The sequence below is a fragment of the Rhinolophus sinicus genome, linkage group LG06 (genome assembly GCF_036562045.2).
Source record: "Rhinolophus sinicus isolate RSC01 linkage group LG06, ASM3656204v1, whole genome shotgun sequence".
Classification (NCBI taxonomy): domain Eukaryota; kingdom Metazoa; phylum Chordata; class Mammalia; order Chiroptera; family Rhinolophidae; genus Rhinolophus; species Rhinolophus sinicus.
Window position 1 is genome coordinate 10,968,182 of NC_133756.1, and position 26,419 is coordinate 10,994,600.

The 26,419-nt window shown below is 52.6% G+C and overlaps 1 protein-coding gene across 1 annotated transcript; it reads right to left on the minus strand.

Annotated features, from left to right (window-relative positions):
• Positions 1-4,751: 4,751 nt before the first annotated feature.
• RSPO1 (R-spondin 1) lies at positions 4,752-24,183 on the minus strand. The gene is made up of 6 exons (XM_019726607.2): positions 23,861-24,183; positions 18,745-19,111; positions 8,736-8,927; positions 6,661-6,810; positions 6,207-6,395; positions 4,752-5,479 (listed from the first exon to the last, which is right to left on the minus strand). Exons 2-6 carry the CDS (start codon positions 18,836-18,838, stop codon positions 5,313-5,315), a joined length of 792 nt encoding a protein of 263 aa, XP_019582166.2. The 5' UTR covers positions 18,839-19,111; positions 23,861-24,183; the 3' UTR covers positions 4,752-5,312.
• Between the last annotated feature and the right edge of the window lie 2,236 nt (positions 24,184-26,419).

Sequence of the window (26,419 nt, forward strand, 5' to 3'; positions counted from 1 at the left end):
AATCAATAACCAAAGGCTGGCAGCTGCTGCAGCATGGCCTGAGGGATCCTCGGGGGCTTGGCTCTGCCCTCTCTCTCACACCACACTGAGTCCAGCCAGGAACCCATCTCACCCACCTCCCCGAACCAAGCTCCGGGAGAGCGGACAAGCGAGGGAGGAACCATATTTCACATACTTTCTCTTTCAAAATGTAGCCCTGTTTCGCAATTTCCTACTTAAGTTCTGGAAGGCTCTAGGGTAGGGCCCAAGCCACCTTCTCCAACTACTGACCTGGGTCTGTTATCCTTCTTACCACCAGCCTGGTAAGCTGGAGATGCCCGAGAAAGCAGGCCCACGTTTAATAGCTGTCCCACCACCTCCATCAATGGCAGTTCATCCAGACTCTATGGGATGCTGAAGGAGCCCCAGCTAAGCCCCAGGCCAAAACCTGTTTATCCTTCACCCTGCTGTCAGCTCTTTCTCTCCAGAGAGCCAGGAGGTTTGCCACACCAAAGCAGGTGCACCCAACTGTGGTATGCTCGGCTGCAGCAGCCCCGAGGCGTCTAATCTTCAGATCTCTGCTCCCTACAACTAGGCTTTTGTTCCATCTTACTCTTACAAGCCAGACAGTCCTCCAGGCCCTTTGCAATGGATCCACTTTCAAAATGGAACCTGTTCTCTCTGGTTGTTGTTGTTTTCCTTCTTCACTATCTTTTATCAGGGTTTCCACCTGTTGTCTGTTTCAGTCTGGTCTGGACCACAGCTGGAAGCATCAGGGGCATAAAAGGAAGCACCTGATTACTGGCTCTGTGTCAGGACTTGACTCAGGGCCCAGGAAGCTGACCCTTTTCCTAAATTCCCTCTCAGTCTTTCTAAACCAAACGAAACCAAACAAACCAGAGGGGGACAAATACTTAGAAAAACAAAACCAGAAAACACAACCCCATCACCCAAAATATTGACATGGAAAATAAATCCATTCTCTGGAGACTTGGTCTGACACATACCAGAGCCAGCACTGAGTAAAGTGGCCAGAAATGTGTTAGTCTGGACAAGTCTGTGACCCTGTAGAGGAAAAGCTAACATTTTCCAAATGGCGATGGGAGCAGATAACAGCCACATACAAATCATGTGCTGCTGTTGCCTAAACCTGGAAGCAGGGGTAGGAATCTTGACATGACTCCCTCGCTCCAGCACCCCGCTCACTCGGAAAAGCACCTGTGACTTCTGGTCAATCCTTATGGTCTCTGGCCTCAAGGTGGGCTGCTTCCAGGGCTGTGAGGAGGTAATGGCTCCCCATCTTGAAACTCATACCCCAACTCCAGCAGGAAGAAAGTTGAGACAGACCGGAGCAAGTCCAGGTGGGGCTGTTTTCAGGGACGCTCTGGGATCACACCTGGAAGCACCCAGCATATCGGTGTCAGGAGAATCCCTTCCCACCGGTAGTTCTGCAGACATGGAAGCTCAGAATGTCCCTTCCCTGAGCTGCCTAGGGCTTCAGGCGCAGCTTTAGGAGGCTCGAGGAGGTGATGCAGAGAAGCTGAATGCCAAGGTGACGCAGGAGATACAGCAGGATCCAGATCATTCTATGTCACTAAGATGCTGGATTTTTGTTTTGATGTTGTTTTAGAGGAAAGATTAAGGCAATGCTTCTCAAACATTTATCATGAACATGAATTACCTGGGGGATCGACTCTAAGGCAGATTCAGACTCTTTAGTCTGGGAGAGGCCTCGGATTCTGCGTTCTGTATTAAGCTCCCCAATGAGACTGAGGTGGCTGATTTTAGGCCATACTCTGAGTAGCGAGGACCTAAGAACATGAGAGATTGGGACAAATCAGAGCCAGAGCCACCTAACACACACAGCGATTGAGGATTAATACCCAGAAAAGAGACAGAAAAACAGAGAAACAATGGTGCATACAAATAGAATCAGAGGTTGAGGTGAGAACAGACAAAGGGTGACAAACTGAGAGACAGAAAAGGGGACAGAGTCAGAGAAATAGGGAGTGGCAAAGGCAGAGAGACCAAAACCAGAGATGGCCATGGGCAGCCGGTGACCACCCAGTGAAGGGACTCAAGTTTTGGTGGGATGAGCCCCAGTGCCCAGTGTATCAGGCACACGAACCTGAGATGCCCCACCTTCCAAGCCCCCAGCCTTCCTACACCTGCCGCACACTCTCCTTGCTTCTGTAAAGCTGTCCCTCCCCCCAGAGCCTTCCACTACTGATTTCCCCATTCTCTGTCCTATGTATTCATCCTCTTTCTCTTAACTGGACCCTTCGCAGCAGGTTTTAAACATTTTCAAATCTTCCTCGCCTAGGGAAAAAAAAGACTCTCTCTTGACTCCACATCTTTCTAGCCCCTTTCCTATTTCTCTCCTCTTTTTGCTCAGCTAAACTTCCTGAAGAAACTGTCTGCCCTGCTTCCTGCCTCCCTCACCTTCCCCAAACAGCTCTTGCTGAGGTTCCCATCGGCACACGTGTGAGAAGCCCAGTGCTCGATTTCCTGTCCTCATCTACTTGGTCTCGATCTCCCCTCCTGCTTGCTGGCTTCTGGGCCCTGACACTGCCTTGGTTTTCCTCTCGCCTGCTCTGTCTCTGCCTCCTTTGCTCACTGATCTTCCTTCCTGTCATACGTGCTGGGCCACAGAGCTATCCTGAGCCCCCACCCCTCCCCATCCCCACCCTGAGTCCTCAGCCCTCTCGCTACCCTGTACTCGTTTTACTCAACCTCTTCCAAACCCAGAGCCTCAATCACCTGCTCTGTCCCCGTTTCTATTCCAGCACAGGCTTCCCTTGTGCACTCTACACCTGTGTTTGTGTCTACACAAAGGCTACTCGCCATCTTCACCAGGTTGTCTCAGAGGGACCTTGGACTCAACCTGGTCAAAACCAAACTTATGTTCTCCCTTCTCCTCCTCAACTGATCTTCCTCATGGATTCCCCAGCTCAGAAGACAGCACCATCATCTGCCTAGGTGTTCAAGCCAGAAACGGGGACTTTGTCCTTGACACCTCCCTCTCCCATGTCCAGTTTATCACTAAACTCTGCCAACTTTATTCTTCAAGTACCTTTAGACGTCTCCCCATTTCCACTGCCGCCACCCTAGCCCAAGCCTTTGACCCCTCTCACCTGGATGACAGCAACAGCCTCCTAACCATCTTCCCTTCAATCTCTTTTCTACACTACAGCCAGCATAATCTTTGTGAAATACAAATCTGACCATGTTGGCCTGCAGCTTAAAAAACCCTTTAGCAGCTTCTCCTGGCTCTAAGAATAAAGACAACTCCAGGCGACCTTTCTGGGGTTGTCTCCCCTCACATGCGTTCCAGGCCTCCCAGTTATCGTGGCCTCTTTTAGTTCCTTCAACACCAAGCTCCCTTCTGCCACAGGACATTTGCATGTGCTATGCCCTCTGTTGAAAGCTATGCTGTCCAGTATAGTAGCCACTAGCCGCAGGTGGCTGGTGAGCACTTAAAATATGTCTAGTGCAACCGAAGAAATGAATTGTTAATGTTCTTTAATATTAATTAATTAAATTTAAAATTCAAAACATGCTCAATTTGGTTATTGGCAAGTTTACCTCTTCTTGAAACAACTTGAGTTTGTGAATCTACTTTTCAACTTTAATTTTTATGAAACCTACACACAGCTCAAGTATTTCTGGTGAAAGTTTAGTGTCTAAATTAAGATATGCTATAAAGTGTAAAAATACACACAGAATGTTGAAGAGTTAGTTTCAAAAAAATGTAAAAGATCTTGTTAATTTTTTATATTGATTACATATTTAAAAAGATGTACATTTTGCATGTTTGGTTAAAAAAAGATACAATTAAAATTAACTTCACTATTTCTTTTTACTCTTTAAATGTGGCTACTAGAAAACATTAAATTACATAAATGGCTCATGTTATATTTCTATTGGACAGCACTGGATTAGAATGCCATTCCTTCTCTTTGTCTTAACGCCTTCTGCTTGTCCTTCAGAGCTTGGCTCAAATATCACCTCCTCCAAAAAGCTTCCCTGAGATAAAGTCTTTGACTTTTATTCACTTTATTTACTTTCATTGCTATGTGTCTGTGACAGTGGTTGCCTGCCCTTAACTCTGCCCACTTGTAATTACACATTTATTTGAATGATGACTTGACTCACACCTGTCACCCCCAGCAAACTCTAAGCTCCACGGGGACAAAGCCCATGGTTGGCTCCCCACTGGAAACCAAACACTTAGTCCAGAGTCTGGTGCACAGATGGCTGCCAGTGGACACTTCTGAACGCCATCAGAGGTGATTCCATCCACTGTGCTGCCTCTGGGTCCGACTGTCACCAACTATCTCAGAGCACTCCCTCGTCCTAGGAGTACCATTCAGTATGGAGATTCTACCTCTCCCAGATGGAAAGTCTTCCTCTACAGCTGACAAAAATCCCTTCATCCTTAGAGGTAGGTAATTAGAGCGGTGCTTCTCAAATGTGAATGCACGTGTCAGTCACCTGGAACCTTGTTAAATACAGACTGTTTCACCAGGTCTGGGATGGGGCCTGAGAGTCTCATTTCTAACAAGCTGCCCAGTGATGACACTAATGCAGGGCCGCAGACCACACTCTGGGTATAGGGAAGCTGGTTACCATTCTGAGTATCCGCAAAGTTTTTGTCCTACTCTGTCCGGGAGGACGTTAGGGGTCTCTTAAACTTCAGCTGCATCCCTTCCCGCTCCCATGCACCCCCCCCAATTCCTGTACCCTGAAAAGAATGTGGTTCCTGTGGCTACTGTTGTCATTTGGGTTTTGTTTTTAATTTGAAATAAACCTTTAAGCAGTTTTCAGAGCCGGGCAGCCCTGATATGGATCATGGATGTGTAACAATACTCTCCAATGAAAAAGTCACACAGCTGGAAATGCTGAGCAGTCCCCACGCTTTGGCTTCTGTCTGCCACTCTGGGCCAATCCTATCAGCTCCTCCAGAAGGCAACACTCTGCAAAAGTTTGGGCCTGGATGCTGGGCAGTGTTGTGTACCAATCCACTGTTAGCATCGCAAACCAAGTGGGCGCTGCTGAGCCCTCTGCCAGGCAGAGATGACCTCTTCATCCCCGCCCTGTTTACATCATGATGTCCGAGGGATAGAAGTGTCTTCCAGTGGCCTAGAGTGTGTGTGTTGTATGTGTGTGTGCATGTGCGCACACGCACATGTGTGCATGTATGTTGGCTGCATGTTTGGACACGGAGTCTGTGCCTCGTATGTGGAGTGTGTGTACTCCAGTTCCGTAAAGCTTCCGTCACACAGAGCAGTGCTGGACTCTTTCTTCATGGGCCTGGAGGCTGAAGAGTGTCCCTAGGTGGGCCCTGCAGATGTGAGTGGCCCCACTGTCCCTTGCTGCGGTGGCTGTTGCTGGCCCTTGCGTCTCCGAGAGCCTGTGCCTGCCTCCTTGCTCTCCTTTCTGCTCGGGTTCCTGTTGGCATTCTCCCGCCGGCCCTGGCCTCCCTTCCGCCTCTTCTGCCCTGCAACCCAATAGCAGGAAGAGTCAACAAAGGATGTCCTCCCGCAAGCCCGGGCATGGCCAACGGCCCTGGGAGGGGAGTGCTGAGGAGGCTGGGCAGGGGGAGGCAGGGAAGAGGCTGGATATGCTGCCTTTACGCAGTCGGGGTCTTCTGAAGGCCTCCTCTGGCCATCAGCCACTTCAGAGGACCCTGCAACATGGGAACTGAGAGGGGGTCCCAAGAGCCTTTGTACCTTCTACCCCTCAACGGACCAGACACCCCCCTGTTCCTCATGTCTTCCTTGAACCTTGCGCCCCAATGGGTCAAGATGTTCAGTGCAGCTTTCAGGACAGGTAGGATGGTCCCCAGCCCCCTCTGGGGCCATCAGCCACATCAGCAACTGTAGGCTGAGTGACCTTAGTCAAATCACTGCACCTCGCTGGGTCATAGCACCCCTTCCACACCCTGTCTGACCTCTGAGGGCCCTTCCAGTGCCCACATCTGCAGGCTCAGAAGAAACAGAGGAACTGGAAGGATGTGGACACAAGTTTCCAGCTCTCACCACACGGACTTCTGGGTCTCTGAAAGCACCTGGCACTGGTTTGCACAATGTGGGGTCTTGAGTTGGGGGCTCCCCACTTGTCCCTGGCCTGGGACCCTCTCCCGGGCAGCAGGCAGGCAGCAGAGGTGGTCACCGCCATGGCTGTGCCCGACCCCCGGCCCCAGGGAGGCAGGGGTTGCAGCTCACCCTCAGGACAGGGTGTCCTCCGCACTGTACATCTCCTCATCTCCTTGGTGTCAGAGCAGATGGCATGGTCCCCCCCTGGGGCATGGAGCACCCTCCGTGTCCGCTCCTCAGAACCCCTCCGGAAACCACAGCGCCTCTTCTTCTTAGAGCAGGGCCCCCATGGGGACCACTCACTCATTTCACAGTGTGCTGGCAGGAAGCGAGGGAAGGAGAGAAAAGAAGAGAAGGGGTCACATCTCTTCCTCTGGCCCAGAACACCCCAGGGGAGCTTCTCCCACCTGCTCTCTGCCTGGGGCTCAGGCCCTGAGGGCAGAAAAGCCCTGAGAGAAACCCCAGAGCGTGGTGGTGGGGGTGGGGGGGTAAGCTTTCTCTGGACAGCGCCCAGCGCACACTCCCTGGCCACCCTCCTCCTGGGATCCTGGACCCTCTGCCCGCAGTGCCCATGGTGCCTTACCAGGACTGCTGCACTCTGTGGTGCCATTGGCAGCTGCAGAGCCCTCGGGACAGTCTGGGTAGCAGCGGCCCTTGTGCAGGTATAAGCTCTCCTTACACTTGGTACAGAAGTTGTGGCTGAAGCAGGCCTCGCAATGCTCAATCTTGCATTCTGAGGAGAGGACCAAAGCGGGGGCATTTGGCTCAGCCTGGAATAGACACTTCCCCTCGTCCCCATCTTAACGCCCACCAGTCCAGGCCCACCCACACTGAGAGCAGGACAGTGGCTTGGAGCTGGGACCTGCAAGAGAGGAGTCTTGGGATGGAGGGAAAGGCAAGGACAGGGCCGGGGGAGGGGAGCGAGGAGGCTGATGTGGCCACTCACCAGGGTCAGCCAATTCCAACCCAAACCCTGGACCCTGAGGTGAGGCCCAAGAGAGCCAGTTTCAGAGGAGGAGGGCAGGGCCTTCTGGGATCAAGGAGGGTCCTAGCCTCTCATGGCATCCCAGGGATACAGTGACCCTCTGATTGTGGCTGTGTGGCTCCCTCTGCCCCCATTGTTGGGTATCCACAACACCCCAAACCCGGGATCTCTTCCAACCAGGTAAAAAGAATCAGTTTGGAGGAGGGGGAAACAATCCCAGGGCAAATTCCTCTCCCTCTGCAAGTGAGTTCCAGGAACCGCCTTGGTTAGGCTCTTGGGTCCCTCCCTGATCACCTACTGCCAGCTCTCTTTCCTCTGGGGAAGTGGGGGAGGGTGGGTTGCAGGGTTGGAGAAGCAGGCAGGGTCTTTCACAATCTCTCCCTTCCCTGATTGTGGGCGGGGCTAACTCCTTCCCAGTCTCTGGCACCTGGAGCCTGGGCTGCCAGGTTCCCAGGAGCAGGCACAGCCAGGAACTCCCCATCCCAAATACCCTGAGGACCAAGCGGGCAGCCCCAGGGTCCTACCTCCAACCTCACAAGCTCTCCACCCCACCGCACCCTCCTCTGTGCCTCCTAGCCTCTGTGGCTTTATCTCAGCTTCTCTCTCCCTCCTTCCTTCTCTCATGCTCTGATTCCTGGTTTTGGTTGCAGGTGAAATAGAACAATAGCAGTTAGCATTTATTGAGTACCAGACAGAAAGGGCTTTACACATGCCTCTCACAACAACCCCAGGGGTAAAAACTAGTACTCTTATTTTAAAGGTGAGGTTTTGAGAGGTTGTAACATGCCCAAAGTCACACACCAAATAGGTAGCAGAGCTGAGAGTAGAACCCCAGTCGTTGTCCCTCCAGGCCTCACTGTCTCCCTCCAAAGGGTGTTGTGAGCTCAACTGACAGGAGATCTGGAAACGCATTGCAAACTTCAGTGCCCTGAACAAATGGGAGGGAGCGCAGGCTTTGCTCGTGGGACTGTGTTCACAGCATGTCCCCCAGGATGTCACAGCTAAGGCGGGATGGAAGTATGACAGTACATGCCTTGAAGCACATGAAACAGTTGTTATATGGGAGAGGAACAGAGTGAGAAGGAGGGAGAGAGCAGGCTCCCTGGGGCTTGAATTCCTCTGCAGTCAGTAGAGCCAGTGGTGGTTTTTAAGCAGAAGTATGATGGGATAGGTTGTGTGTCTCAGAAGCATCTTTCTGGCTGCAGTGTGGAGGGGAGATTGAAGGGAATCAGATGAGGGTTGGAAGACACATAAACAGACTATTGCCATCGTCCAGGAGAGAGGCAACGGGAGCCTGGGTAAGGCAATGGCAGGGGGATAGACGGGAGATGGAGCAGGTACGATTCAGCTATTGGATGTGTGGGAGATGGCACACATGAGAGGCTGGCTATCAGGTCTATGGTTTGGGTGATGGCCTGGGACACCGGGATCTGTGGGAATACAGGTTGGTGCAGGTCTGGAGGGAGGAGATGCCGTTCTGATATGAACACACTGAGCTGGAAATGTGGAGGGGATATTGAAGGAGATGTCTGGCCGCGGCCACATACTTGAATCAGAATTCCTATCGCCCATCCTCGGGGTCCCCCAATCCTCTTGCTGGCTACCGACAGTTCCAACTCCCTCCCCCAGGATCCAGAGCCTCCGGTGCCCTTGTGCCCCCTGCCCACACTCACTGATGCACTTGTTCATGTCGGGGTTGCGGGCATCGAAGTATCCAGGAGGGCAGGACGGCAGGCAGACGCCCACCTGGCGAATGTCGTTCCTCTCGAGCAGGATGAACAGCTTAGGCGAGCACTTGAGGCAGCCGTTGACCTCGGAGCAGAGCTCACAGCCTTTGGTGCAGGCCTGATTCCCCTCGGCGCTGACTGCAAGTGTGGAACAGGGGTGACAATGTGGCTGGAGGAGAGACGTCTCTTTCCCAGGCTCCCACAATGATGGGAAGTGAGCAGATGGGAGTTTCCTTCTACAGAATGAACGTGCTTCTCAGAAAGCCCAGGCCAGGCTGGCAGCTCTCTGCAAGGTTGCTTTATAAATAAACCTCCCCAGTGTCCTCTCAAGGGAACAGACCCTGAAGCCAGAGCTCCCAGCCACCCTAAACGCCTCCATAGCTCCAGGCACAACACAAGCTCACCCTCCAGGCTCGCAACACCCTCCCCAGAGAAGCCACAGAAGTGGCTTCATGGAACCTCCTCGTACCCTTTCCCGAGGAAGAAGAGCTCAGCCTCAGGTGTGGAAGTAGGGATTTTGTTTTAATCCTTGAGGAAGTTTTAAGGACAAGAGGGATAATAGGCTACCTGCTCAGAGACAGGAAGACAATGGGAAGAAACCCATGTCTAGAACAGTGGTCGTAACCAGAGACAATTTTGCTCCCCAGGGAACATTTGTCCTACTGGAGACTGGAGTTGCGACTGGCATCTGGGGAAGAGAGGCCAAAAATTCCCCTACACAGCCTACAGTGCATGTGGCCAGCCCCACAACAAATTATCAGGTTCAAACCGTTGGTGGTGCTCAGGCTGAGAAACCCTGGCTTAGAACCCGCCTCTGAGACAGTGTGATCTCCAGCCACAGCATGTCTCAGAGCTTCCATCTCCGTCCCTCAGCCACTTGTTGAACCAACCCCCACTGAGCCCCTCCTAGGTACCCCTTGCCCAGTGAGCGCTGGGGACAAGAGGCCTCACCCCGTCACTGATCTTCCAGTGGTGCAGACAGACCCGTGAACAGGCAATGCTCAATCACAGGACCAAGCAATCATGGACCCAAAAAGAAGAGAGGGGAAGAGTCACAGAAGAGGTGCCATTTGGGTGAACTCTTGAGACGTTAGTAGAGATTTGTCCATTAGGAAATAGAGATAAGGGCCCCCGAGGAGCAGGACCACAGAGGTGTAAATCAACCCAAGGGGAATAGCAGATAATTTGGGGGAGCAGACAAGAGGGGTAGGAGGAAAGTGGTGAAAGATACGGAGTCCTGTCCTGAGGAGCCTCTAATATCACGCTAAGCAACTCGTACTTGATCCTGCCAGGCTGCATTTCCCCAAGAATATTCCCTGGAACATGATTCCCCTCCATGTTCCGAGGGGACCGTGGAGAAAAGGTCACTGAATCAGGGAAGACTGAGAACCACAGGGTCCAACAAGTGGAACAGGATTCTTTACTTCTTACACCCTTTCTTATGCTCCTCTGCTGAGTGCCTCTCCAAGACGGGGACAGAGAGTTGCATTTCCCAAACATTTGGCCACAGAACCCTTGTTTTACAGAGTTTTCTTGGGATCTTTCTGAGAGCTGATTAGCTGACAGGGAGCCACTGGCAAGTTTTAAGCTGGAGCAAGACCTGGTCTGATTGACATGTTGGAAAGGTGCTTCTGACAGCCTGGATGGAGCCCAGAGACTGAAGGACCATGTGGAAGGAAACTGACCATCAGATCATCCCGGTGAGAAAGTCTTAAAATTCGGTTCAGTGGAGATGGAGAGAAAAAGACTTCAGAGATGCTTAGAGAATACGATCAGCATGCCACGGTGACCGGTAGGAGGGGAGGAGTCTGGGGCGAGTCCCAGCATTCTGGCCCCAGGTACGGGTGAACAGGGAGGCCAGTCCCTGAAAGAGGCCCCTGGGAAGAAAAGCAAGTTGAGAAGTAAAGAGGTGAAGGAGAGTAGTATGAGTCCCTTAGGAGGAGCCAGGCAGTGAGAAACTATAGATACAGGTGGGAGGCAGGGAGCTGGGGGAATCGGAACAGAGATGGCAGGAGATCACGCAGGGCCCAGAGCTCAGGCTTCAGAGTCACTGGACCTGGAGTCAAATCCCCAACCTGTGACCCCGGGCAAAACACTGCATCTTGTGTGCCTCCCCCGCCCCCAGAAAGGGAGATGAGGATGCTGTGGGAGGAACACCTGCTCCAGGAAGGGGCCCTGATTGCAGGAGAATGAGGAAGAGGTTGGAAGGTGAGCAGAGGGAAAAAGAGAATAACAAATGCAACAACAACAAAATCACAATCATAATAATGGCAGCTGATTACGAAGTGTCCAACACTCGTTCGGTGGCAGCTCCCAGTGCTTTAGAGGTATTGACTCATTTAAGCCTTACAACCCACGAGGTAGGTATTATTATTTTCTTTTTAATCCTCATTTTTACAGATAAGGAAATGGAGAAATTAAATGACGTGAACAAGGCTTCACAGCCAGTATGTGTTCCGGGCAGAGAGAAGAGGGTTTGAAGGCCAGTGATGGGACAATGTGAGTTGACATGGACAGTGACAGGCAGGGCTAGACTGATTTTTTTTAAGTTTAGAATTTATTTGTATAGAGTCAACGTTATTTAATCAATCAATACATTGAAAAATTAATATTGTTCTTGTTGGTTTAATTATTATGAGAGGAAAATTATTCCAAATGTTATATTGGAGTCATGAGAGAGCCCTTGGGATTATTTTTCCACTTGGGGCCTTTATGCAGCTATATTACAAATTAATAAATCACTGCGGATATTAGGTACCATTTCTACTTCAAAGATATTAAATCCTCTATTACTAAAGGATTTCACTTAATTCATTGTGGAAATGAATGCTCCCTCTTGGTTTTTGCCTTGGTTTCAATAACTGAAGTCATCCAGGTGTCCCATTTGCAGCCTCTACAGCTATGTCCATCATCATTTTTTCCTTCCTTATCACTTTTGTTAAGGACAGACTTGCAAAAAGCCTTCTCAGAATGCTGCGGCCTGCCTCCCATTCAACCAACAACAAATCTCGGAGTGCATTTTCCTTCAGATCTGTCAGTGACACAACAAGAAAAAGTATGGCACACATGGGCGTCTGAAATTAGTTCAGCGTAGCTGGAATCTGGAGTCCGCGGTTAGACCTGAAGCTGGAGAGGGAAACAGGGCCCAGACGAGGAAGGGTCTTAAGTGCACATGGAGGAGTTTGGACAACGAGCAAGCACTGTGGGTTTAAACTAAGAGCCATGGTCAGGATTCCATTTTAGGAAGATCACTGCTGTGGAGAGAATGGGTTGGATGGAAGGGAGAAGACACACGAGATATGCAGGCCAGACAAGACAAGGTGATGTCAGGAAAGAACAACTGAGGATGGCGTGGAGGTGCTGGGCTTGGGTGACAGGATAGCTGTGGGCTCTTCACTGAGGAGGAGCAGGTTTGGGTGCGGATATGATGAGTAGTTGAGTTTTAGATTGTTGAGGTTGTGGTTTCTGTGGGATACCCAGGGGAAGGTGTCTGTTAGGCAGTTGAACCTGTGGGTCTGGAACTCAAGAGAAACATTTAGGCTGGAGACGGAGACATGGAGTCCTTAACATATAAATAGTCGTCAAAGGCATGGAGGTCCCTGAGATGGCAAGGACAACGGGTGAAGAGAGTGAGACTAGGAATTAGAAATTTAAGAGAAGGACAAAAAACGGAAGGCTAGCTTAGAGGCTGAGAAGGAGCAACCAGACGGAGAGGGGACACTCACAAGCATATGGCATCATGGAAGCCAAGAGAAGAGTGTACTCAACAGGGGAAGGAGGCATCACATGGCAAATGCTGCTCAGGTGTCATGTAAAGAACAGCAAGAAACAGGTGGTTGGTACTCTGGGTGGGGGTGGAGAGCAGGGGCAGTAGTTAAGCAGGAAAAGTAAGGTGAGGAAAGAAGGCCATCTCATTTCAGGAAACCAGCTGTGGAAAGGGGGAGAGAACTCAGGGATCCATTCTGGTCGCTGTCATTGTGGTTAAATCCGCGGGAGGAGAAGCATCCCGGGCAGAAGCTGTGCAGCTGGAGAAGAGGGCCAAGGGCTGAGGCCTGGGCAATACTCACAGTCCACAGACAAGCAGAGGAAGAGGGGTGCAGAGAGAAGCTGAGAAGGAATCATAGAAAGGTGGGAGGGGACTGAGAGAGAGAGGGAATAGAAACTGTTGGAGAGACCACAGGGACCAGGGCGGAGAGGAGATCACGGCCAGTGAGCTCTGAGGCGAATCTGGGAGGCTTGCCTTAGGAGGTGACCTTGACAAGGGCAGTTTTGGTGGAGTGGCAGGGGTGAAAGCCAACCCACAGTGCACTGAAGAGCAGAAAGGCTCGACGTGGGAGTAAAGCGAGAGGGACAGAGAGGGTCCAAGAACATAGAAAGAGAGAGGGAAGAGACCAGCTGGGAGCAGAACTATGACCACAAGACCAGAGGTAGGCTAAAGGCCTGAGGATGGGGAAGGTCCAGACACAGAGCTCAGGTGGTAGGACTGGCCTTGGGCTTGAGGTCAGGATCCAGGACAAGGGACTAGGGGGTTGAGCTCCATGAGGTTTTGGGGCTCTGAAGGAGGAGAGGGGTTACGTGATTAGCAGGGGTTACTTCAATGAGGAAAAGGATGCTTCTCAAGGGGGTTAAGAACCGAAGGGTGTTCTCAGCTTAGCAAGGCAAATGGATGGGCAGGGAGGGGATGGAGAGCCAGAGGGTAGGGAGGCTCTGTGTGTGCGTCCAAGGAAGATAGTGGGTGTTGCATAATGATTTAAAGGGAAAAGCCAAGACTCGTTCATTCTGTGGACGTTTACTGCACATCTAACACATGCCCAGAGCTGTGTTAGGAGCGGGGAATGTGGAAGTACAGCAACACAGGCCCACCTAGGAGTGTGGGAAGCAGGTGGCTGTGCGCTGCGGTGAATGGAGGAGCAATGAGGGCACTCCCTTACCTAGCCGGCTAGGTGAAGAGGGTGCGCCCGTCAGGAGGCAGCCTGTGCAAAGGATCTGAATGTCCTCGAGCCTCCACGGAATGGAAACTAGGACTTTATTCTATTGGCAAAGGGACTACAGAAGGGCATGGTCAGATTCACAGTTTGACAGGCTCCCTGAGGCTCCTGTGCCTATGATGGCGGTGAGGGTGGGGGAAAGTGTGCAGGGGAGCAGCCCTGCAAGGCTATAGCATGGCCAAGGAAGCTGGCTCAGTGTGTGTGTGTGTGGGGGGGGGTGTACATGTGTGGGTGTATGTATATGTGTGCCTGTGTGTGCCTGTGTGTATATGTGTGTGTGTGTGTGTGTGTGTGTGTGTGCAGAAGGGCTCAGAGAGGGGATGGAGCCTCCTTCCCAACTTCCTCACACATCCCCCTCACACAGCTCAGCCCTCCCTAACCACCCTGCCTTCTCCCCCGGCTCCCAAGCACTGAGGGAAGCCCACTTCACTGAGCCAGGAAGGCAAGGCTGTGGCCTCCTCGATTTCTCTGTTGCTTCTCCTCCTGCTCCATCCTTGTCCAAAACCCTTCAGGTTGATATTACTGTAATCAGGCCTTGCCCCAGGGTAGCTTAGAGCCCCTGTCTCCCTGAAGACTGGCTTCTGGCCATAGTCCCTCCTCTTAAAGGGACTTGATTTCTCACAGTTCCCCAACCTTCTCATCTCCAGGGATCTTTCTAAAACCAAAACTTTGAAGGTGTCACACCCCTGCCTAAAATCCATCCATAGTTCCCTAGGCCTGCAGAATTAAGACTCAGTTCCTCCACCTGTCCTAAAAAGTTCCCATGAGCAGATCCCACCTGCCTCGTCTCGCAACACTGCCCTTAAGCAATATGGAACTATTTTTGTTTCTCTGGGCACATCACACTACTTCACAACTCTATTTCTTTATACAAGTTGGTCCTTCTACCTGGAACACTCTCTGCCTCCTCCTGAGCCTGACTAACTTCTTCAAGCCTCAGCACTAAAGTTACCTCCTCTAGGAAGTCTTCCCTGATCTCACCTCCCTGCAGAAACTGAATGGACTATATCTCTGTGTTCCCACACCCCCAGTACTTGAATCCATTGTGGTAGACATCAACATGTGTCATTCTTCACTGCTAATATATCTTTTCCTCCCACTAGAAAGAGCTTTGGAAGGCGGAGCCTATCTTATTTCTGAATGGTAGCCAGTGAAGGGGTGAGGCCCCACAAAGGGATGGGGATTCCCCCCAGAATGTAGGGCTGAAGATGTGGTGAGTGAGGCAGAGGCTCGGGAAGAGGGTACACAGATGAAGCTCACTGTGTGTTTGATAGAGTCTGGGGAGAGGGATTGGATAGGAATGGGGGCTTGGGGTGGATTGGGTGAAGGTCAATGAGGGGTAGAGAGGAACTCGCCAGGACCCAGAAGAGGGATGACCTTGGTATCTAGCCTTTGAGGAACTAGATTCAATAAGAGACCTGAGTTAAATTAGTGGGAGTGGGGTGGGAGGTGACAGAGAATGAGACCTCAGTGAGGCAAGGGCCCTTCTCAGGCTTCACACTCTCCCAGTTGATGTGTCTATTCCTGTAGCCCAGGGTCATCCTGGGGCACGCCCCCCAGGAAGCTCTAGCATTCTTTAACTCAACTGGGAGCTTAGTTTAGACCTTCACTCTTTCTCACCTGGGCCCAAGTAGACTGAACTGGCCTTTTGCCTCCCACCTCAAGCCACCTCCCCTCACCCCTTCCTGCAGCTGGAACATGCTGCGTCTCTGATTGAAACCTCTCCGTGGCTCCTCATTACCCACAGCTCAAGTCAGGTCAAGTACAGACTCCTCAGCCTGACACGTACAAAGCAGTCCACCATCTGACCTCTGTGGCGTGGTCCCCCCAGGATGCTCCCTCAGCCCCAGGCAGCTGTGGCTGCTCTATCCTCTGGGGTGTTGGGCTTTTTATTTTACCAGCACAACCCTTCCTTTCAACAGAAAAGATTCTCCATGTATGAAACAGACATGAGCACAGCTGGCCCAGTTAAAGCCCTAGGCTCCCCCGAACTCTGCTTAGAAACTATTTCTCCAGCTACTGCTACTAGCTGTACCCCATTTCCTGAGCAAACAGTCTCAGCCTCCGCCCAGCTCCACACCTGTGCACGTGCTGGTCCCTTGGCCTGAATGCCCTCCCCCTCCCCTACCTCCTACACCTTTGCCAAGAGATCACCTACTGGGCTCTAAAAACAACTCAGGAGGCACTGGCTCTGGGCCCTCCCAGCCCTTCCCCCACCCTCAGGTTGCTTCCTGTTTCCTCCTCGCAACTTGACACTAGATTGAAATTGTCTCTTCCCCTGCCCTTCTCAGGGACTCCTCAAGATTCATCTCTGTGACCCAGGTCCAGCCTCTGTAGATTCCAAATGGATGTTTGTGGAATAGCCCAAGAAATGAATTGGGGGGGGGGGAGACTCTACAAGTCAGTGTGAAAGGGGACAAAAACTTCAGGTGGAAAACAGTGCAGCGAGAAGGGCCAAAAAAGGGGTCCGGCTTCTGGAGGAGTCAGGGTTTAGTGAAGGAAGGGGGCTTCATGGGGGGCGGGGTAAGACTGAGCAAGGGGGCCCAGGAATCCTGTAGAAGGGTCTTGGTAAAGGGAGGGGGCACTGAAGGTGAGGGCGGGTGAAGGGCAGGAAATCCAGGTAGGAAGGCAGTCAGGAGAAGGTGAGGGCCAGTGAGGGTGAGTGAAGAGGGTGCTCAGGGTGAGGGTGGGTCCTCGGTGAGTGGAAGAGGAGAATGACGCCCTGCCAGGGCTCATAAGTCATAGCCACGGAATTATGTGCTCAACTTCTCCCTCTCCATGGAGGGGGAGACCATCAGTCACACCCGAGATCAGCCATTTCTGGGCTCAGAACTGATGTGTGGCTTCGGATCAGAGCTATAGCAGGTGGTCGTTGGTGGCTCTACCAACACGCAGTCACAAGATGGTGGACAGAGTCCAGAGACCTGAGGCTCATATACCTAGCAAGCTACCTGTGCCCCGCTGGCTACACAGCGCATGGTCTGGAGGCCACACACAGCTGTCTCACTCCTCTCTCTTCCCTCCCCCACTTCCCCTGACACCCGAGGGCAAAATGGTCCCCACATTGTTTATATAACAATGACATGCATCCCCAAGTCAACATGTAGCTTGATATTTCACCAAGTTTTCACTATATATCTCTCTCATCTCACATAAGCCTACCTATATTCCTATACAATGACACTGGCAGCTTTACGGTTATTATTTAATAAGTATTGCCTAGCAACATCCACCATCCTCAGCTCTCTCTGAGCCCATGTCTCTCTTAGACCCTCGCTGCACCTGGAGTCTTTCCCCCTCACCTTACCCCAATCTCACATCTCACCACCAAGGATGTCTGTCACTTACACCACTGGGTTATTGCTGCCAAGGCTGTGGGGTGTGGCTGCAGAGAAACTGTCAAAATTACTGTATTCGATTGGCCATTGCTGGGACTGGGCCCTTTCTGATGGCCAGAGCAGTTCTCTTTTTGTACAACAGTTTAGAACAACAGGTCTCCTGGCCCTGGTTTAGGTGGAGTGTGGACCTGCACGTGTGAGTGGTTCCTCTCATACTCTCTGTCTCATCTCGGAAATTGAGGAGACTGATTACAAACCGCTAAACCGCATCTGGCCGGTGGAGTCCAAAATACTGGCGGCGACAGATGAGAAGGGAGGAAAACCAAGGCCTCGCTGCTGATTAAACCTAACCGTCTCTAATTGTTTGTTAAGACAGGGATTTTCAGCTTCACCAGTTCTCTGAGCTTCTCTCCCCGGGTTCTGCCCTTGGCCGCTCCCGTGGGGACCCAACCAAACTCTGCTGCCTTTCAACTTTTACTGGAGGCCTCAGTCTGCAGCCCTCAAAAGTGAGCTAAGAGGTGGCTGGACCAGGCTTCAGAGGAGCTGCCTGCCTATGGGTGTGACATCTCGGATGGCGGATGTAAACACAGGCCTCCACCCCACTCCCTACGTGTGTCTCTCACATGCACTGGCCACGCCCACAAAATAATGAGCAGGTACAGAACGCCCATCACTGGAGAGTTTAAGCAGAAGCTGGAGGACCTAAATTTTGGGAGCACCTAAGACAGGGCTCTATGAGGGACAGTGGGGGCACTGGGCACAGGTTCATCCTGAACTCGATCAAGCTGTTTTCAAGAAGACTAGACTCACAGGAATCAGAAGACCTGGGTTACAATACGGACTGTGTGTCTGTAGGCCTGTCATCTCTTCCCCTTTCTTAGCTTCACTTTCCCCATCTGTACAATGATAGGATTTATTTTATTTTAAGCTGTGAGAACTCTTTCTTTCAATGAGATCTTATATGGAATCTTACAGAAAACAGGGAGGAGCCAAGTTTTTCTGGTCGGAGGGGCGGTAGGGCCTGTCTCCTGCCCACTTGCCTTCCCTTCACCCCTCCTCCTCCCCAGTGCAGCTCCTTGCTTCCCACTGGACAGGGTTAAAAACCACAGGGGTGGACAGTCTCCTGAGCCTCCTGTCCCATGGCGCCTGCCCCATTATCTGGGCAGGGAAGACTTGTGGCGACCACCAAGCTGGGCAAAGTTCCTGTCCCAAAAGGGTTGCACGTCAGCTACCACTAAAAGAAAGGGCCCTAAACTGTCAGTAAAAAGGGAATCAAACACCCTGGGGCAGGGCCAGGACACATCTCCACAGATAGCACATAAAGCTGGTGTTATGTCCAAGGGCACAATCCACACACTGGATCCTCAGGACAGAGGGGTTACTATAGAAAGCAGAGTCTTCAAAGGCGGAAATAGACAAAGTGAGGAATCTACATGGTGGGCACTCTCAACAAATTAACCCACAAACTGGATAATCCACAAACAGGACAATCTGTTGAGCAATCTACACATCTGTAATAGACAAAGTAGAGCTCGGCAACGGTCACCACAGAATGAAGCCACCGAGGCCCGTCCCCAGGTGGCCCCCTCCCACGCCCATGGCTCCTCGCCCTGCCCTGTCGTTACTCACTCCGCCTCTGTCTCTTCCCTTTGATGCCCCGGCCGCCAGCAGAGAGATGCATCCAGCTCAGAACCAGGGCCACCACACACAGCCCAAGCCGCATAGTCACTGGCCAGCTCTAGGCCCCTGGTAGGAGGGGTGGTCTCTGGGGCAGTGGATGGCGCAGGGCTCTTGCTAACGCCTCCGGGGCTGGGTCAACAGCAGGAGGCCCAGGCCTGGGCCACGTCCCAAATCCACCATAACCTCAGGTGGGGACAGAGTGGTTGTAGGGAGCCCACTTCTCCATAAGGAGGTCCAGAGAGCTTTCCTCAAAGGCACTTGGGAATGTCACATGGGAGAACTCGTCACTTCAGCAGGGACACCTCCAAAACCCAACCTGTTGTGGGAGGAGAGAGAATGATTAATTCCAGGGTACTATGGGGTATCCCCAATTTATGCCTCCTATACTGCCATGTGGTCTCCTGCCCAGGAGACTATGAGAACTCAGAATGTTTGAACATTACAAGTTGCCCACCTGGCACCTCCGTAGAAGAAATCTGTTCCTTTTCCTATCTTGCAGAATTCCCTAACCTGGGACTAGAGCTGGCTACCCAAGCAGCTGGAATGTGGTGGACCCTCAAACTAAACTTGTGGATCATTGGGAACCAGCTGATCCCTACCCAATGTTGGCCAGTTCTAACTGGAAATCCTTCTTTAGGTCTACACTATAGACCTCATGCTGCAGTGATATCATGTCTGTTGAAGAGGAGCTCTCTCTGTCCTTCTGTGACTGACCCCTCAGCTTTCTCTTCCCAGTGCTGCGTCACCCCTATGCCTTTCACCTATCCTGGAGCTAGAGCAGTGGCCCCTGACAAGCTGGCAGACTCTGCGTAGCCCTCTGGGCTTGGAGGGAGAAAAGGAAGTAAGGCTTCTCCGGCCACAGAAACTCTGACACAGCAGGCCTGGTGGGCCTGGCCTTTGTGAGGGGATAAAAGAGGCAGCTATGCCTGCTCTGGCCAGAGACATAGAGAATGGGGATAATCCCCAGCCCAGTGAGAGCCAGGTCTCCGGATGGCTGGCTGGATGATGGGGGCAGGGGGAGCTAGTCCTTCCCCAACAAAATGTGTCCGGGAAGCTGGAGCCCAACCTGGGAGTCAGAGGATGGAACCCCAGTGCACACTCACAAGATCGAATGCACTCACCGCAGAGGCCAGCCCAGGCATTGCTGAATACCAACGTCCCCTCACGCAGGGATAGGAGGAAACAGGGAGCCTTCAGGAAGCTTTGTAGATGCCAGGGAAGGATCTCCCTCCCACCCACTGGTTAGATGCCTTTGGACAAGTTGCTTAGCCTCTCTGACCCTCAGACTCCTCATCTATAAGACCGGGATAAATATGCCTATTTCACAGGCTTGCTCTGAGTTGGCCGAGTTTTGGCTTACGAATGAGAAATCTGAATTGCTGGAGTAGAGGTGCCCTTCCCAGCCCCTGTCCCAACCATCTCCCCTTTTGCCTCTCAGAGAGGCCCCAGAAGAGCCCACCTGCATGGCAGATAAATCATGATTCCACAGGGAATATCAGCACCTCCCTCCTCAGCCTCTCCCACCGGCTTTGAAGGCCAGACACACTCAAGTGGTTAAGCTGCCTGTGAGAAGTGTTTACATGAGGCTGATGGATCCCACCTGGCGCTGGGGCCGGAGCCAGCAAAGATGCCCCCAGCCACCCTTAATGCCCTGTGAGCTGCCAGCCCCTACCTTCTCCTCTAGTACTCCCTGTATGACCTGCAAAAGCCTTCCCATTCCTCCCCACCCCCCACTACACACTTCCATCACCTTGAGTTTATCAAACTGGGGTCTTTAGCCCCAAGTACATAGTCTCAGAGGTTTGCCATAGAGCATGACAGTCAAGGGCATAAACTTCAGAGTCAGACTGCCTGGCTTCCAATGTGGGCTCCCCTGCTTGTTAGCTGTTACCTTGAGCTAATTGCTTATCGGATCAGAACCTCAGTTTCCTTATCTGCAAGGGCGTTGTTGTTTTTTATAGTTTCAGTGAGTTAATACATGAAACTGCTTAGAATGATGCTTGGCACATAGCGAGGACGCAACAATGTTCATTGTATTTCCTATGACGGAGACTTCACTTTGTGGCCGCATTCCAATGGTCATCTAAGAAGCAATATAAACTGTTTCTGTTATCATCTAGATATGAATCTGAACACTGAGCATTGTTATGCAATGTCCATAGTTGCATTTATCTGTATCATTGATCACCTGGACCCCAGCGTGATCCCTCAGAGTGAGAGCGTTAACCTTTAATTGCAGCATTTCTCAAACTGAGGTCAGAGGACCCCAGGCAGATAGATCCTCGGGGTACCATCAGTCTTTACACTGGACAGACCCTGGAGAAGACCACCTGAGAAACACCTGGTGTTGAACCCTGGGTCTGTGAGACGGGTCTCCCCTCTGGGGTCCTTGGCACAGAAAAGGTCTCTTCCGCACCTCGGCACGCCCTGGGCCTGCCCTGCACCAAGCGAAGCGGCCACTTCAGGATTAGTGCTCAGCAGAGGTTAGCTGCCTTCCTCGACTTCCCTCTAATTCCCTGCCACTCCTCACCAATCCTCCCAGGTCTTAGCTTTCAGCCTGCTCTTGCCATGCTCACCCAAGTCCTGGCCCACGCCCACTCGTAGCACCATTGAACCAGGATCTCAGCTACCATGTTTCCCTGAAAATAAGACTTAGCCAGACCATCAGCTCTACTGTGTCGTTTGGAGCAAAAATTAATATAAGACCCAGTATTATATTAATTCTATTCTATTCTATTCTATTCTATTCTATTCTATTCTATTCAAGACCCGGTCTTATAGTAAAATAAGACAGGGTCTTATATTAATTTTTGCTCCAAAAGACACATTAGAGCTGATGGTCCAGCTAGGTCTTATTTTTGGGGAAACACGGTAGGAAATGGGGAGGAGGGTCTAGATCTGAATGTCACTGGAGCAAGTGACACTGGTCTCTCTCACCCATCACTGGATGGGAAGAGTTTCAAACACTTGAAAAAATATGTACAGATAGAATCAACTCTGAAAAGGACCTAAGAGTTTATTAGACCAGGGGTACAAGCAACAAATAGGAAGGAAATTGCATGTGTGCATGTATGTGAGGGGGGAAGGAAGCGAAGGGCAAATGCCCCATTTAAAGGGAGCATACGCTGTTCAATTCCAGTTGGTTGTTGATAGGCAGAAATAATGACTCGATATTGCCAGATACGATTTTTTAAAAGTTGAAAATTCAGAATTTTATGTGAAATCTGATTTTAAAAGCTGGATGGGTCCCAGACTAGGAACCCTGCAGTACCAAGCCCCAGCTCATTCCTGCCCTTCCCCACCACACACACACACACACACACACACACACACACACACACACAACCACGTGGGCTAGAGCTGCCAAAGGTGATAGGAGCTGATGACTTTCTTTTAAAGTAGCCTGCCTCATTTCTATTAGTTCCCTTGCCCCTTAGGTTATATGGCAGAAGCAATTCATTTTTTGAGGCCCATTAGTCTTCACAGGCAGAACCAGCAATGGAAAGTGCTGGCAGTGATCAAGGTCTCAGGCATCTGTGGGGGGTGAGGAAGGGCATTTTGTCTCAGCCAGGGTGGGAGTGAGGGATTCACATTCACCACGGACCTGCGCCACCTGCCATGTGCTAGGCCCTCATTTACTCCTCAAGGAGGAAAGTAAAATTCTTCCCCTTTTACTGGCACTGACTGAGAGGTTAAGGGTCTTGCACTTACAAACCTCATCAGTGACCAGCTACTTACTAGGACTGGGGAGCTGGAGGGCGGGGCAAAGAGCAGGGAGCTGGTGGGTGTGGGGCCCGAGCCAGCTTAGGGACTAGACCCACAGAGATGGGGAAGGGGCTGGAGGCAAAGGCAGAGCTCGGGTGGGAGACCGAGGAGAGAGGCCACTCGTGCTAGGTGGTCCGGGGAAGGGGAGGGCACAAGCTAGGGAGGGGGACACAGCTGGGGGTGGAGGTGAGGGCGGGGACTCAGTCCCCCCCAGAGGGCTGGAATACCTTTCACCTTCTTGCCTGCAACACTATCAGGATAAATTGGTATTCCGTCCGGGGCCGGACACAGTCCCAAAAATGTAAACCATCCACATCATTTCTCATTAGGCCTCCCCAGGACCCGCTACGGGTGTAGAGTTTTGGGGGCAGTGGGCTGGCGGGTGGGGGCAGAAGACTTGCTAGATGGAGGGCGGGACCAAGTACTTGCTCGCCAGACCCGTGGGGATTAGTGCCCCTGCAGCTAAACCAGGTGCCCCCCACCCCCGCCCCCAACACCAAGGGCAGCGGGGAAGGCTCCCGGTCGTCCCTCCGTCACCGCTCCGAGCGTGCAAATTCTCCCCTCCCCACCATCCCGAAGAGGCCCGACAGGTGCAGGGGGAGGGGAGACCTGAAGTTACCCGACTGCCCCCGCCCGCCCCCCAAATCCAAGAGTACTCTCCAAGTCCGAGAGACCGGTTGCATAAGAAAACTCCTGCCCCCAAGTGCACGTACTCAAAACCCTCCCTTGCCCTCCGGAGCCCGGGGCGAACACACAGCCCCCACCTCCCCCCAACCAAGCAATGTCATCCTGCCCCGCGGGCCACGGAGCCGCGCCACCTCGCAGCTCACGGGGGCCGCCGCGCAAGCTGCCTGCCACGTCGGACCCGGGCCCGGCCTGCAGGACTGGGGTGTGGATAGGTAACCAGGGGCCGTAGGACCAGGAGAAATCCGAGGTGATGAGACCAGGAGTCAAAGTTTCTGAAATGCGGGTGGTGTCGAGTAGGGCTGGCGGACGTGGGGAGTTCCGAACTACAAGTGAAGACGATCATCGGGGCTGCGGGGTTGAGGGGAACCCGAGGTAGCAAACGGAAGGCGGCTGCCCACTGGCTGGAGGGATGACGCGGGCGGAGGGCAGCAGGATTTGCAGGAGGTGCCCTCTCCTGCCCGCGCTGACCAGAGGGCAGTCAGAAGTCCCCTTCCTCTTGCTGTCTGGCCCCGCACTCAGCTCCGCCAAGCCCCGACGGGAGGGCCCGCGGCACCCCAGGCCCCGGGGAAAGGGGCAGGAGGGTGGTGGACCGGGCAGCTCAGGGGGCACTCACCTCCACGCTGCCAGCTGCGGCGGGGGCAGGCCCGGGAGGGGCGAGGGCGCGGCCGGCTCACCCGCCAGCCGTACGACTGTCCCGGGCTCCCGGCTCTCCCGCGCTCCGCCCGCGGGTTCCCAAGTTGCTCAATCTGCGGGCGGCTCACGCCCTCCGGGGCCAGCGCCCCACCCGGCGCATCGGTCCTCTGGGGCGGCGCGGCTCGGTCCGGCCCCAGCTCTCCGCCGCGTCCCTCTTGGCGGTCCGCTCCCGGCTCTCCTCCCGGTGCGCGTGCTTTCCGTCGCGCCTCCGCTCGGCCGGAGCTCCCAGCCGGGAGAGGAGCCAGTCCTCCGCTCGCACGAGGGAGGGAATCCCCCCCTTTGCAGTCCCACCTCCGAGCCGGCCCCCCTTCCCGGGATCCACAGCAAAAAACGGACTGGAGCGCCAGGCCCGGGAGTCCGTAGCCCCCTCCCGCACGCCCTTGCCCGCGGCTGGGACGCTGCGCTGGGAGCGCAGGGCTGGCAGCCGCACGTGTGCGCTAGACCCTGGCGCAGACCCTCAGCCCTTATTCTTCTCCTCCCCCCGCCCTGCATCCCGGGGATTCCACGCAGCCAGAGCAGACGCCGCAGCTCCAAGCATCCTCAGGTCAAAACAGGGCCGAGGAGCCTCGGGAAACCTCAGTTTCCCTATCAGGATCCCGGAAAATGACAAGGAACAAGCTCAGCCGGGTCTGTTGTCCTGGCCACGCCCTTCTCCTCTCAGGGTCCAGTCTTCAGAGCATCTTCCCAGTTCAGAGAAAACGTGAGGCTATAAGACCGATCCCTAGAACCCAGGTGAGGACACTTCCACACCAGAACTGGTGTAGGAGAGTGAGGGAACCTTTGAAATAAAACCCAAATTCAAATCCCTACTCAATCATTTACCAGCTGTGTGGCCATGCCTAAATTACTCAATCTCTCTGAGCTTTGGGGGTCTCATCTGTTTTGAGGATTCAGTGAAGTGAGAGGTCCAATTGCCTGATAAGTGGTAGGGGCTCCATAAGTGTTTGTGGAATGAGCCCTGAGGGGCTGCAGACACCTGCAGGGACCCGGATGATGATGCAGCCAAGCCTGAAGAAGACAGGCAGGGAGACTCACTTCTTAGGCTGGCACCCAGCAGCTCTCCAGCCTCCTTTCAGAGCGAGTAAAGGAAAATGGGCTAAAACTGTAGTTAGCAGGAGTTAAGTTAGAGCAGAAAAGCTATACTGATTGTGTGTGTGGAGGGGGTAGAGGTGGTGGGTAATGAAGACAGGCTGTGGACTCTCCTTCTCAGGAGAGGAGGGGAAAACACTGACTATTGAGACAAGAGCACAGAGTCTTTTACAGTGACAGGGGAATGGATGGAATGACCCTTGGTGTGCCTAATGGCCAAGGAACAGGGATGGTGGAGGGCACGAGAAAGTGGCGCAGTTGGGTCCCAAAGGCACTGTGTCTGGGCTCAGTCAGCCAGAGCATTGCCAAGTTTGCAGGAGGCAAATAGTCACTTCCGAGTTGGTCCTGGGCCCCCTCCAGCCCCCATCCAGCCCCTCCCTTCTCCCCTCTACCCTGAGCCTTCTCTAGGTCTCACTGGCCCTTGGCTCTGCTCCGTGCCTAATCAAACAGCCCCAAATGCTGAAAACTCAATGTTTATTTTATTTTATTTTATTTTTTTACACACTTGCATAACTCCCCGACAAGCCACGCCAGGCGTTGGGCTTTTTGTTTGGCTTTATTTTGTTGCATTTAGGGGAAAAAAGAGAGAGAGAGAAGAGAAGGAATAACACAAACCACCCAGCCCTAGAAGCTGTCTTAGGCCAGGCAGTGGGCTCAGATTTCCTGCCTGAGGAAGTCTGTGCGAGTTAAAGGGGCTCACTTCTAGGCTCAGGAATGAGTGAGAAAGGGAAGAAAGCCACCTGGGTCGGAGAAGATAATGAATTAGAACCATGTGACAACGATGGGTGAGTAGTGAAGAGCATTTCTTGTGCATCTAATATATGCCAAGCACTGTGCTTGCTTATATATCATGACTTAAGTTTGCAACCATTTTGCTTTCTTTTTTCTTTTTCTGTTTATCTTATAAATGTGAGTTCTGAGCCTTAAAGAGGTCAAGTCGTTTGCTCAGAGACATATGACCTGCAAGTGGCCAGCCCAGTACCGTACTCAATGACTTGTAATTTCCCTCAGAGAGCCGTGTTGCCCCGAGTGTGCATATGCTCTTCATTCTGCCTAGAAGTGCTTTTTTCTCTGAGCTTTCTCTTACCATCCTTCAAAACGCCTCCATGAAGTTTCACCTGGCCACTGTGCACGTCTGCCTCCCGACCACGTATAGACTGTACATTACTCATCACCAGCCTGCAACTGTCTTCCCCACTGAGCTCCTTAGGGCAAGGACTGTGTCTGACACGTCCTTATGGTCCCAGCACCCTGGACATACTTAATTGACGTTTAGTGAACTGAACCCCCGAGCAGCCAGGATTGTACCTTTTGTAAACCCTGCTAGGTGATTCAGATGACGTTATTCACACGGCGTCCCAGGTCACTACCACTACTCACCTGGGCCAAC